Source organism: Chinchilla lanigera, unplaced genomic scaffold, assembly GCF_000276665.1.
Source record: "Chinchilla lanigera isolate Chin_1 unplaced genomic scaffold, ChiLan1.0 scaffold00073, whole genome shotgun sequence".
NCBI lineage: Eukaryota > Metazoa > Chordata > Mammalia > Rodentia > Chinchillidae > Chinchilla > Chinchilla lanigera.
In genome coordinates, this window is record NW_004955474.1 from 3834790 (window position 1) to 3848851 (window position 14062).

A 14062-nucleotide genomic window follows, 5' to 3' on the forward strand; every position below is an offset into this window, starting at 1 on the left:
ATTAATTTAGAAAATATGATTACAACATAGACAACAAACAAATTCTAAAGAGAATACTGCCATTCTCCACTACTACTATGAAGCTGTTCTATTTTAATTCATTATGGCCCATGGATTAGCAAGAAAAGATAGGTAGTAATATCATACGTTACCAGTTTGCACTCCATCCTGAATCCCTCATTGAATAAATCTATTGTTAAACTTCACTGTGGGAGGAAGTGTGTATGTGTGTGTGTGTGTGTATGTGTGTGTGTACAAATATGCATAGTCATTTAAGGTGGCTACAAGGATTTAGTGGTCAAGTGGCAGCTTAAATAAAACATAAAGGTCATAGACTAAGAAACATATGGGCTTGATGAAGTAGTGGGAGGCAAAGGTGTCTTGTTCAAAGGGTAAAATCTAAATGGAAAACGGAGGACAAAGCATCACAGCAGAGGAAGCAGAGTGAACAGAGATAGACAGGTGGGGCAGGACATGTGGTTAGGGAGAAAATGCAGGTCAACCTAAGGAACTAGGGAGTGTGTACAGTAGGTAATCGATGGGATTAGCTAAATTATGTGAAACTATGTGAAAGAAGACTTTTTCCTGTGGGCCATGGGAGCTCATAAAACCTTTTTGAAATGTACAACACTGCTTGACAGAATGTTTGGGAATATGTATCCAGCTGTGCTTTCCAAATTGGACCATGTGTGTCAGCACTCTGAAGAACATTGGTGGACAAGGTGAAGACAGATGTTGTCTTGTGTAGCTACTACTTAAGGTAAGTTGCATGTAAGAAGCAATAAAGGCACATCTAGACAACTAGGAGAGAGGCACAGATATGGGCTCAGAGTCCACAAGGAAGGACGAGCAGGCGTGCATGACCACTAAGTGGTTACAGTGCATGAAAAGCCACTGGGGAGTGGGTGACGATTTATATCCATGAAAAAGAAATTCATGGGAAAAATGAGGCAAAGTCAGAGTTGAAAAATTTCATTTCCTGAGACACAACAAGCAAGTCATCTAGCCCATTCTAGTTAAGTCAAGCACTCAAGAACCAGTGTGTCTACCTTTCCAGGTAATCAAAGTGTAGGTTACGCTCCTGATATTAGTGAGACAGAAGCCAGGAAAATATAGTTTCAAAGTCCACAGAGTAAAAATACACTGTAATCTTTTTCTCACCACAACATAAAGGTGAAGTACCACGCTCCACAGCTTCCTGCCTAATAGATGTTTCTTAGTCCCTGGGAAACCACTGGGAAACATTTTCTTTTCTTTTTTAATTTTAAACATAAAGAAAATCAAAACAACACAGAAACAACACATGACCTCAAAACAAAATGATAGGAATTAACAATGGCTGCTACATTACACACTTATCTTCAACCAAGTTGCTCAGTCCACCAGATGTAAGAATGCAAGATTGATCAAACAACCAAAGACTATAACAAGTAATAATAATAAAAAACATTGGAAATGATGCAGAGCTTCACCATGCAAGATGGTAGGAGTTCAACAATGGTTCTTATACTGCATACTGTTGCTTTCAGATCCGTCGTTCTGATTACCAGATACAAGCATACAAAATTGGTCAAGAAAAAAAGAAAATGAGGACTGGAACAAAGAAGAAGATGAGAAGGGCAGTGAAGGGCAGAAGAGGTCTGGAAGAGAAAGGCACTGTGCAGAAGGAGTCCCGACCGCCCAGCAGCAAGCTCTGCTCCCACAGGCTGCTGGGAACTTGTACCAACTCTGCCCTGCCCCAGATAGCCTTTCCGAAGCCTGGAGACTTTGGAATCTCTGCTGTCCTTCCAGCCTCAACAACAGCAAATTATATACTGTGGATCAGGAAAAACAGCTATGCCCACGTTTTTTCCTTCTTGGTGCTGTACAAGTCCTGTTTGCTGTGTTGCTTCAAATGACTTCAGCTGGTGCCAGGAGAGCTGAGAAACCAGGTCCACTTCCGGAAACCCTTGAGCACCCAGGAGATTTAAGAAAGCACTGAAAGCGCTCTCTTCTCAGGGCGGCATGGTCTTGGAGGGCAGGCAGGGCAGCAGCGGGAGGCAGCTAGGCACCGGCTCCCCCAGGCCTCTGTGCCCACAAGCCCTGCAGCAGGGGATGCGGCAGGGGCAGGCTGAAGGCTTCCCACACCCCCTCCCTTTTCTGGTCATCACAGAACATAGAACACAGCCTCGCAAAGGCAAGCTTGCTTAGTTCTTCTTTCAAACGCTGAGCATTCCCCAAACTAAGATTTGCTTAGGAAGGACAGCACTTCAAAAAGAGCCCCCAGGAGCTGAATGATGGATGCTCTTCCCTGTGTCTGCAGCCCCTTGGTGAGGAGGAGGAGTGCCAGTGCAGGCCCTGCCTTCCCCTCCTGGGGTCAAGGAGGAAGGGGGAGGCCAGGGGAACGGCAGCTATTCCAGGGCCCGTCACATATCCACCATACCCCACCTTGGAGCACGGAAGGCAAGATGGTGAAATAGACCTTGCTCGGTCCCCAGAGACGACCCTGCAAACACGACCTGTCACTTGTAAGGGGCAGGGAACTAGAAAAAAGGGACATGTCCTTTAAGGAATTCATCCTTGTGCTTTTTTCAATGTCTGTCATTTTCAATTTCTCTATCACTGATGTCATCTGACAGCATCCATCCGATCCCCAAAGATCTATAAAAGATGAGATTAAAACTATGCATCTCTCATTTAATTTCCTATACGAATGAGATAGGAATAGGAGTTAATACCTGAATTTCTGGCTGATAACAAGTGACAATGTTCATAGCCAGATCGCAACTTCTTCAAAGAAAAAAATCAGAAAGAATAAATCAGAAAGAATAAAAATACCATTAAAATTTTTTTCCTATATTTTGTGCATTTGATTTTTCTTAGTCTTTTTTTTTTTTTTTCTCATTGTTTTGTTGGCTACTAAGAAAGAAAAGTTACCTAGCAGGTAGCAGATCAAAGAAAAAAGGGAGAAAGAACAACGCCAGATGTCATTCTGTTCTTCCCCTGGCTAAATTATTGGCTTGCTGCGCATGGCATTGAGATTATAATTACCTAGTTGCACTTAGACATTCCACTTACTCTCATTTTAAAGCAAAAGGAAACTTTAAAACGTTTTCATACATAAACAGTTTCTGGAAACACTGCCTTTTGCTTAGACCTTAACCTCCTCAAAACAAGCCAATTCAGAAATGTCAGTATGTTTTATTAATCAAAAGTTGTGGTACTTCCCCACCCGGCTGTTCCTGACAGTAGCTCATCTCTCTGTGCTTTCCCCAAAGGCATTTCATGATGTATCTGCACAGTCAAGGGGACTCCTATTTCTAGCCGATGTTAATCAATATATCTGCAAGCCTCCTCACAGCGTGCCCAGAGATAATTGGATTCTCTAAACTGTCTCCACAGGAGCGGGGAGGTTAGCACAGGCAGCCAGAACCGGAGCCAAAGCCACGGGACACGCAGCAGGGGTTGCCGTGGACCTGTGCGAGGGGCCAGGAGGTGGCCGCTGGGTGGGGGTCGAGGAAGAACCCCAGGGAGGCGTGGCCCCTCCTTTCAATACACCAGCTGCAGTGGCTCAGTTCCCTATACACTAGAGGACCACCATATCTGACACCCCCAGGCGCTGCCCGTTCACAGACAATAACTGACAGATCAATGAGAAATAAAAATCACTGAGAAAGAAGTGCAGATGCCAAGAACACACCCAAACCCCTTACACAGTTTTAAGTTTCCAGCCTCCTGGCTCGTCTGATCTGCGCATACACAGACTTTAGAGCGTGAAAGAGTACAGGAATACTCCTAAGAGGACATGAAAATGTCATGTACCTACCTTTTCGAAAACTAAAGCACCGTTTGATCCTTCTGTACGTAGTTTTGGGGATGAAGGCAGTCGGAGCGAGGGCACCTGACGGGCGTCCTCCAGAGTTCCGGTCTTCAGGCATCATTCAGGCCCTGAGTTCCGAACCAGACGCAGGTGCTTTAAGGCCCGCCTCTGGGCGGAACCCTGCCGTACCTCCTCATTTTGGTTTACGTGTTACCTCTGAGGTGCTGATTCCTACAACTCCAAGATATTGGTCGGCCAAGTCGTCGCTCATGGATAAGTTACTAGTTCTCCATTTCTCCTCCTTTCTAGCAGGAAACTTCTTTTTTTTTTTTTTTTTTTGGGCCTAAGCCAGGGAGATTTTAAGGTGGTTTTTTTTTTTTTTTTTTTTTTTTTAAGTTTCTACAGACATTCCAAAATGTCACAGGCAGAGAACTGCGGCGAGCAAGCTACACCACCCATTCAGACTGCAGGGCTTGTTTGTTTTGTTTTGTTTTATTGAGAACTATCTCCTCTGCTGGGCTGAGATTCCTCTGCAAAGGTCAGCTGACAGCCCCGTGCCCTGGGAAGAGGACCAACGACAGAGAGGCCGCTCAGGAACACTCAAGACAGTCCTTGCAGGCTCCGTTCAGCTGAGGGAAGTGGGAGGAGCATCAGGGCACCTCATCCAAAAGCATTTCAGTGCGGGAGGAATTCCTCGCCAAGGCTTCCCCTGCGCCTTTCACAGCGCCTGCATCCTCTGATGCTGTCTGTGGGCTTCCGTCCGTCTTCCAGCTTTCCCGGAGCCACGCGTCAGAGCAGAGCCTGGGAGAGCCCGTTGGGGAGGTGCCTGGCTTGCGGTGCAGAGACTCTCGCCCCTCCTGTGCTCCACTCCCTGCTCAGTGAGAGCGGGGCGGGAGGTGGCAAGGCTGTGGCTGCCTCCTCACAGCTGCGGCTGCGGCTGCTTTGGTGCCCGCTGGTCACATGCAGTAGGTGCAGTCACAACACAAGGGGGGGTGCCTGCCGCGGGGGAGCCCTGGCCTCTCCTGATTGTGCCCTGACCTCGGGCTCCGGCCTTGGGCAGCACCTTGACAGCCCCAGCTCAGCCCCTCCCGCCAGCCACGGGGCTCCAAAGACTGGCCCAGAATTGCCCTTTTTACCCGCTCATTCCTGCGCATTTATTCTCTTCCTGTCCAAGACTTAACTTTCCTTTTCCCAGCTCTATGCAGCTGAACCCATTTGCAAATGATAATTTAATGTGCAGACCCTTAAAACACATGCGTCATGTGTATGTGCGTATGTGCATGTCTGTGAAATTAAAACATCTAATTCAACAGCAAAGGATATGCACTTAGAACGGCAGGACAAGCCAGCAATGCATATGTGTACGCGGAACACACGTATGTGTTTTTCCTCACCCAAGCCCTCAGGCTCCCACCCCTGCAGTCCCACTCTCTGAATAATTTACTCTTTGGGTTAATCATTCATCCACTGGGCTGTTCCATCTGCCGATCCAGAATGCTAGTGCTTTAACCCCAGCTGACCCCCAAGCAGCCTTTAGCAGGAGTCCCTAACACTGAGCAGGCAGCCCAGACACAGCAGCCCTGATGGGTCAGAGGGTGCCAGAGAAAGGCTCAACACCACCCACTGCCACCCTGTGGGGCCAATACAGCTTCCGAAGCACACGGCCAGCAAGGCAAAGGCCCCCCAAAGTGTACCGTGGTTCCCCCAAGAGAGACACAGTGCTCACTAGGAGATACCTGAGCCTACTGCTGGAGACACCTCCCCTACTGGGAGCATGCACAGATTTGGGTAATCACGGGATTTCAGAACTAGAGCCAGGAAGTTACAACAACTTTGTCCAATTTTCTAATTTTACAAAGGATGAAACGGACTGCGAGGAAAGAAAAAGAGAGGCAACCTTTCACAGCTGGTCTGTGTCCGAGCAAGCCCGCATTGTCTCAGCATAAACCTCTGCTTGTCCACTGCTGCTTGTGCATTAGGATTATTCACAAAGAGGGTTTAACTGTCTTGCTGGCTCTTGGACTCAACTCTTTTGGTAAGGAGACAGAACTACATAAAATGAACCAATTTTGGGAGTAGCTAAGTAAGGCTATCACTCAGATCTAATGGAAAATTAGTGGGTTCTCACAGTGCATTGATTCTGGACACTTTTATGAACACTGCCTCAAAAGTAATTGAGAAAAAGCCTGGTGTTAAACACAAAACAGAAGGTAGGGGGAATAGTAAAATTTCCCAAAACTAAGTAAATGTTTTGGCATTCTAATTTTTGGGTTCACTTCTTAAATAAACACTTTCAGTATTGTTAATAGGGAAATAACCATTATAGGCTTTTTGAAATAGACAGCACAAAATTAAGCCATCTAGATTAAATACTGAATTTGGACAGCACCCTCACAAGTTAAAAGGGGATGCTTACTTTTTGCATTTCCATTGGGTCTCTCCCCCCATGTGAAAGTTTGTCATAAAACTGCTCTATTTGATGAAAAGACCTAGAACTCTACAGTTCTGGATTTTGTCATTTTCTCCATACAGTTCTTAATTTTTGGGCAAGCACTTTAGGTTTAATCAAATGTCCACTACTATAATGCCAAAGAAGGAATATTTTGCATGTATATGTAAGCTAGGTCAAGATAAACTGAAGTGTTTCACAAAGGATTTAATTTTTAAGAACACAAATTATGATACTTCCATAGTGGAATAATTGCTAGTTCTGTAATAGCTGTATTTAAAATGTATCCAGACAGTACAGTTTCTGAATTAGGGTGAAAACATCACTTTTAATTCCAAATGTCATTACAGATTCTGTCTAATCAACACCCACAGCTGTGAGTTTTGGAATGGTAGGTGGAAACCAAGACATCTTTATTTAGGATTCATAAGGTTTGGGCTCTGTAACTAAGACAGAAAAGGAAATGTAGTCTCTTATGAAATGCAATTATGGCAATTCAGGTATTTTTAATAGTTTTATTGAGATGTAATCCATATACTATAGAGCCCACTTATTTGAAATATATAATTTAGTGGTTTTCAGTATATTTACAGATATGTACAACCATCACTGGAGTCAATTCTAGAACATTTTCATCTTTAGAAAGAAACCCTCATACATTTTGGCTATTGCTCTGTTCCACCAGACCCACCAGCCCCAACAGCCACTAATCTATCTTCTATTTTATGGATATGTCTTGGTTACTTTTCTCTTGTTGCTGAGACAAAATACCCAATGCCCAAAATGAAGGAAGTAAAGGTTTATTTAGCTTACAATTTGTAGAGCTTTCAGTCCATACTTGGCTGGCTCCAAGGCAGAAGACAGCAAAGCAACAAGAGCAAGGGGAATGGCAGCCGAACAGCAAACAGCCAGAGCAAAGGGAGAAATGGCGGCAAGCAGCTTCTTTCCCTGGTTTACATTGTAAACAGGCTACCCCCACCTAAGGGGCATGTAGCTCTCACATAATCTCCATGCCCTCCTCTTCCACAGGCTCAGGATGTATACAAAGTAAGCACCCTGGCTTCCTGCTGAGTCACTTAGCCAAACCTCTAGACTCCCCAAGTTGACACAATGTATCAACCATAACAGGATGGATGTCACTGTTCTATACTTTCATATGAAGGGAATCATGTAATGTGTACTCTTTTGTGACTGGCCTATTCCACTTAGAATGATATTTTCTAGACACCTTGGTATTGTCCCATGTATTAGAGCTTCATTCCTTTCCATAGTAAATCAGAATCCACCCTACAGATTTACAGTCATGTGCCACTCGACAATGGAGACATATTTGGAGACACATGTGTTCAGGCAGTCATCATGGAGTGTACTTAAACTAAGATGACTATGAGGCCACTAGGTGACACAATCTTATGGGACCACCATCATACACGTGGCCTGTTGTTGACCCAAACATCGCTCTGCTGAACAGGACGGTACCATACTCTTTTTATCCATTCTGTTTATGCATTCATTCATGGATGGACATTTGCGCTGTTTCCATTTTTTATAACTTTTTTGATGTTGTTAATTCAGATATTTTTGAAAGACTCCAAAAGTTTATACCAATTCTAGCATCAAACTTTCAAACACTTGTTTTTCATGTACCAAAAACTATACTATCAGCAAGGGACAGACTTATCATTGTGAACTTTTCACTACCATAATTAAGAAAAAGAGCACACTATTTTGCTATGAAACATGGTTTTTCTTCCTGATTTTGTCACTTGCAGTATGACACTTGTATTCTACTTTAGCCTTTAATGACCTAATCACAAATGTGAGACAGGACTAAAATAGTGACTTTAAAATATTCTAAAACATTTAAAAATATTCTAAAAGCTTATTTTCAGTGAAATCTTAAGTAGAAATTTAATACATGAGATAAAGTTTGTCGGTCATATAAACTTATTTTTTAAAACCCAAATTTATAACATTTCTTTAAAATTCCATCAGTGAGAAGAGAATTAATTAATATTAATATGAGTCCTTGATAGCAAAGATTTTTGCATGACAGTTATAACCTATTACAGTCACTATTCAGTTTGGCTTTGCATTCTGCATTAACTTCAGAAAATTCTGATTTTCAGAAGAATCACAAAAGATTTTTTTGCAAATTGAGTACTTTAAAATCTTGCCTTCCAATCTCATAGCACTTTCCAATTAAACAAAGAGGCCTGGAGAAGATTTATTGTTTAGAGTACTATTTCTATTGAAGGTTTGCACTTAGTTCTTGCCCAGTCTTATTGGGATTATTTATGAGAATTTTGGGCTGGTGGGGCGACCTGTGATTCTGGAGAACCTCGCTGGATCTCATGTATTTTTCTGTAGGGAAGAACAGATGGAAGAGCAGGAAAGCAGGAAAACAGTACACTTGATGAAAATAATCCTTTAACTAAAATATCTGCCTCTGCAGGTATTAAGCCTTCTCCTGAACTTCTGAGCCCCAGAAATCTGAAGACAGAGCAAAAAAAGAGGCTTTTTAGAAACATCAGGAACTTTGGGAGACACATCCTTAGTTCCCTGAATCTTTGGCCCAGGAAGTACCCGCAAACTTCCTCCCTCTTGGGTGTGTGTTTTCATTTCCTCCATGAGGAGGACAGGAGGAAGAGGAGCCTTCTACTTATTTTCAGTGAAACCTTAAGTAGAAATTTAATACATGAGATAAAGTTTGTCAGTCATATAAACTTATTGTTTAAAACCCAAATTTATAACATTTCTTTAAAATTCCATCAGTGAGAAGAGACTTAATATTAATATGAGTCCTTGATAGCAAAGATTTTAAGGCAGGAAGTTAGGGTCTCAGCCTGTTTGTTGGTCTGACATTTTGCCTCCTTTCTTACCATTTGGGGCTACGGAAAGAGTGTCCATATAAATTACCATATGAGCTACAACACCATGACAGGACTAAAGCTAGTACTATCAGTACTTAGCTTGTTATGATAATTGCAAACCAGATTGTTACCAGGTAAGCTGCTGTCTTGGTTACTTTTCTCTCGTTGCTGGGACAAAATACCTGATGCCCAAAATTAAGGAAGGAAAGGTTTATTTTGCTTACAGTTTGTGGAGGTTTCAGTCCATATTTGGCAGATTGCAAGGCAGACTGGCACATGGCAGAGGGCTACAGCTCATGGCGGCAGAACACAGCAAAGCAACAAGCATAAAAGCCAGGAATGGCCGCAAGCAGCCTCTTCCTCTCCCTTACATATGCAAACTATCCACCCCAGGGTGGGTGTAGCTCTCACACCCATAATCAATCAAACTCTAAAAGCCTGCCCCATGGCCGCATGAGGCTTTGCAGGGGACACACAGACACAAACCATAACAGCTGCACTGTGTTGTCACCTGCTTAGGGAACTCTTCTCTTCCCTAATAGAAGGTATCCCTAAAATGTAGGTAGTTTACAGATATATATCGTATATCAGGCAAGATATCAACATGTCACCAATGAATCTTGACCACTTTAGGCCCACATCCCTTTTTGGTGCCTAGGTGAACCCAGGGTCTCTCACATGCTGAGTATACACTCTCCCACTAAGTAATCTCTCCAGCCCAATATTAACTATTTGAACTTAATCCAACCTTACAACCTTTAAAACTAAGTTTTCAAAATTACTGTAAAATATAAAATGGTCAGTCTGCCTAAGAAGCATCTGTTTGGGGAAAAAATTCACCATGTAAATTTAGAGTACTGATAGTACACCAAAAAGAATGTAAAATAAACATAATTATAAGTGGCTTAAATGTAAATTTGATTTAATACAATTTATTTTCACTACAGCAACATGAAAGAATTAGGCTTTACATTCTTCAAAGTGTACAAGGAGTGATCAAATATGTGGTGAACGTTCAGATTGAAAAGTCATTTACAGTAAGGACACATTGCCAAGAGTGATGGGTGAGTGTGTTGGGTAGGGAGGATTTTGAAGGGGATTAATGACAATGTGTCTTTTACTATAATGAATCTTTTAGTTTAAATGTTCACTATGTTTTGATCACCTCAAACTGACAAAATATTGATAACAATTTTTCTGTTAAATAAAAAAAAAAGATTACAGTGTGTTCTTATCCATTTTATTCTACCCATCTGGTACTGTGCAACTTTTGGTTCTTCCCCAAAGCCAAAATGGGCATAAAAGAAAAATATTTTGAATTGAGTTAGGACATTGAGGTAGCTAGAACAGCAAAATTAAAGACCCTCAGGAAAGAGCACTTCCGGAACTGCTTCAGAGAGTGGCTATAATGATGGGGTCAGTGTGATCTACACAAGGGGGAGGATTTTGAGAGGTAGCAATGACAATATGCCTTTTACTGTAATACATTTGTAAGAATTTAAACATTCACTGTATTTTTAAAAAAATTTATCATGTATGCTGGTTGTAGATACATCTTTCTGGATCATTATTTTGGGGTTCTATTTGTTGAATTTTTCTTTATTTGTTCTATTTATATCATTCTCTTTTATATGTCTTAAAAAGTCAAAATCACATCTTTTTTTTCCTCCCTCCTATCAATTTTACTCGTAGCACTTTTGGCATATTCTTCATATCATGCATTTTCAGCACTGTATTAACTTTAAAAAAACCTTAATATCAAATCTACATGCATTTGTTGATCTAAAGCATGTATTTTTCAAACACCAATAATGACTTAATTCTCATCAATAGTTTGGGTATTTCCTTTCAATAACACTGAGTGACTGAGAATTTGGATCCACTCCAAACTTGACAGTCAGGCATCTTTTGCTATGTGTATACAGATATTTCTAACTGATCCGCATTTAGGGTATGCTGTACTATATACCTCCAGGAGTTACTTAGCTACCAGTAATGTTGAATAGCGTACTATTCATTTCAATATTCATCCATTTGAATATGGGAGATAGTAGTAGTAAATTAGCTGGAAGGAAGAAAAGAAGAGGTTTGTTCTACCTTCTTGCTTTTCTGTGATTTTAAAATATGCTTACCTCCTCCGAAAGGTCCCCATATGACTCGGCGGATGGACTTCACCCAGTCTTCCATATCATTCTGGGTGCTCGCCATGAGGAGGTAGCTCTCATGATTGGCAGTCATCCGATCGCGATCGCTTCCTATAAAAACACAAGGGCACATTCAGAGGAACTTTCACCAGCCTTGTAGGACGGACGTTTTCAAACACAGACTGGGCCAATGCAGTCAGCACTAGGTCCTTCCCAGGGAGTCGGAAAAATTTACTAAAGCTTCTAAATGAGGGGAAAATTGCTTCAAAACGAAAGGCTCTTATGTGTCCAGGAGAAGGCTGGACACCAAATGTCGTTCCCCAAACAAAGCCTGGGGTTTTTGTCCTAGCAACAGCCCATAGGCCGCATTACCTCATAATCCAATCCATTCAAGTGCAGCTGCTGAACAGGCGGAAAAGCAGAGACCGCAAAAGAGACCCAGAAGGTGGAACCGGAGCGCACAACGTGCCCCCTGGAAGCAAGTGCTGGAGGCTGCTGAGCGTGCACACACCAGGCACCCAGGGATGTGGGGGGCGGGACTCGGGGGCAGTGAACCACCATGTGCCCTGAGCTTCCCCCAAGCCTCTTTCCTGGACGAGGAACCTCGTCTTCCAAGGTCACAACTCCAGAAGGGCACAAAAGGAAGGGAAAAGAAGACATGCAACGGCAGCCACACAGGTCAACTAACCCTCCTATGGCCCCGACCCTTAAAAGCAGACTTCTGGAAACCCCACCTGCATTTCCTGCAGCAGGTTAATGGTTTCTCCTCCATTTTCCTCAAAAAAAGTCCCCATAAAGTTAAAAACCTTTATAATGCCTAATCCCAAATTTGAAGTGCTAGACTTCCCAAGCATGTAATTTAATTCCATAGAAATCTTTTATAGTTCATTGAAGTTTCCCTGGCGACTTAACTTTGCCATTTACACAACAAGGACAAACACCCTTGACCTTGAACTAGCTCCTGTGGCCTGGTGTCCCCCCACCTTCTCCACGTGGAAAGGAGTATTTCTGGACAGCTATCAGGGAATGCACTTTTGCTCTCTTTGAAAGTAATTAGTGGTGTTCACAGAAGGAATAATTAAATAAATGGAATGGGTATTTCACTGCAGTCTGACCCTATGTTACTATTAAACAGACTTTTCAGGTGCTCAAATATCTATCAACATTTAATTTTCAGTAAGTGCTTTAAACTTGCAGGCTTGGCTTGAATTAATTCATATTAAATGCTTTGCTTTGTTAGATGTGTGCTGGTAAGTGGATCTGAATACCTCTGTGTGGGGCTTGCAGGCTCACACTTACAATGCATACCATTCCTCTTCACCCTCTCACACCCTTCCTAACTCCCACATTGCACTGGTACTATATTAGATCCCAGCCAAAAGGCCGAGAAGCGAACATACACTGCTTTGAAAGCTGCAGGCATTTGAGTTTATACCTGAATTCTATGGAGCATTTTTATGGGGAAGGAGTGAGTATAAATACTGAACCCCAAGCTTTTGCACTAAGCTACTGAGCGACACCCCCAGCCTGCCTGCTTGCTCGCTCCCCTCCTCCCTCTCTCTCTTTCTTCTTTCATTTGAGGCAGATTCTTACTAAATCTCTAAATTTCTCAGGTGGGGCTGAAACTTGCCTCCTCCTACCTCAGCCTCCTAGAGCACCACCATGCCCAGCTCTATGGAACCTTCTTGATTTATTTCTCTAGGTTGGGAAGGACAGCTATATGATAAATACTGTGATAAATTTGTAAATCTATCTATTGTGATAAATTTGTAAATCAGATAAAAGATCAGAGAAATGCAATAACTTGAAGCCAACCAGGTGAGCGACTGGATTTAGTGTTTTGTGTTGTAATACAAGTGGATGGGAGTCGGGGGAGCGCCCAAAGGGGCTGGGATACACAGGATTCCCATTGTTGATGCAGCTCAAGTTAGGTCACTTTGAGCAACATGAATTGAAAAAGCATAGACTTAAGACTAAAGAAAAACCCAGCTCCTCTATTCCGTTTTGGCCCAGCTGTTTGACTTCCAGGGAACTACATACCTTCTGTGAAGTCAGTGTTCTTAATCATACATTGAGCGTAACATACCTACATCACCAGTTTTTGTGAGAGTTGAATGAACGAAAGCATATAAAAATAGCATCAATATGTTAGGCTAAAAATTCTGTAAGTACTACTTTCATCTCATTTAACTGCCTCCACATGAAATGACACTAGATTGGCCTCAGAGTATTACATCTAATGAATACTTGGGAATGATTAGTCAGTCAATAGTAACAGGGATTTTCAGAAAATGTTGTATTTCTTTCATATATGTGTACATAAAAATCACCTTAAAACTATATACTGCCTCTGTGTATAAAAATACCACACATTAATATGCATATTCATGGCTGCACACGATCTAAGTGGCAAAAATAATTAAGTGGCAAAATAAAAAGACGCTCCATTTGGCAGGGCACAGTGCTAAGATTCTGTTCTGTATTCGGATCCATTGCACCACATCACTTAGCCAGAAAAATTACCATTTTGAAATCAGAATATTTTAATTATGGCCTTTGGGCTGAAGGATCTTAGCGATTCAGACAGCAATATCCTGCTGTGTCACTCCTAGCTGGGCAGAAACAGCCCTCGTAATGAGGATGAGTGACAGCCGGGAGAGCTGTTTTTGCTTGAAAGCAGAGGAAAAAGAGAACAGTAGGTAAAACTGGCCATTATCCTCCACCTTTCTATTTAATTTTTTTTATCTCTGCCCACGGTGCTGTGTGTCTGGCCCCGAATCTCATTTGGACTGCCAAT

At 42.3% G+C, this 14062-nt stretch overlaps 1 protein-coding gene across 8 annotated transcripts in view; it reads right to left on the reverse strand.

The window, feature by feature from the left end:
- Arhgap24 (Rho GTPase activating protein 24) overlaps window positions 1-14062 on the reverse strand; it is a 438515-nt gene that overhangs the window by 48526 nt on the left and 375927 nt on the right. For 6 of the 8 annotated variants that reach the window (XM_005401366.2, XM_013502767.1, XM_005401369.2 and 3 more), the window contains one exon: window positions 11254-11376. In XM_005401366.2, coding sequence (XP_005401423.1) covers window positions 11254-11376 — 123 coding nt within the window. Of the gene's footprint in view, window positions 1-3805; window positions 4016-11253; window positions 11377-11637; window positions 11736-14062 lie in introns of those variants that run through there. The other 2 variants (XM_005401368.2, XM_005401367.2) reach the window with 2 other exon arrangements.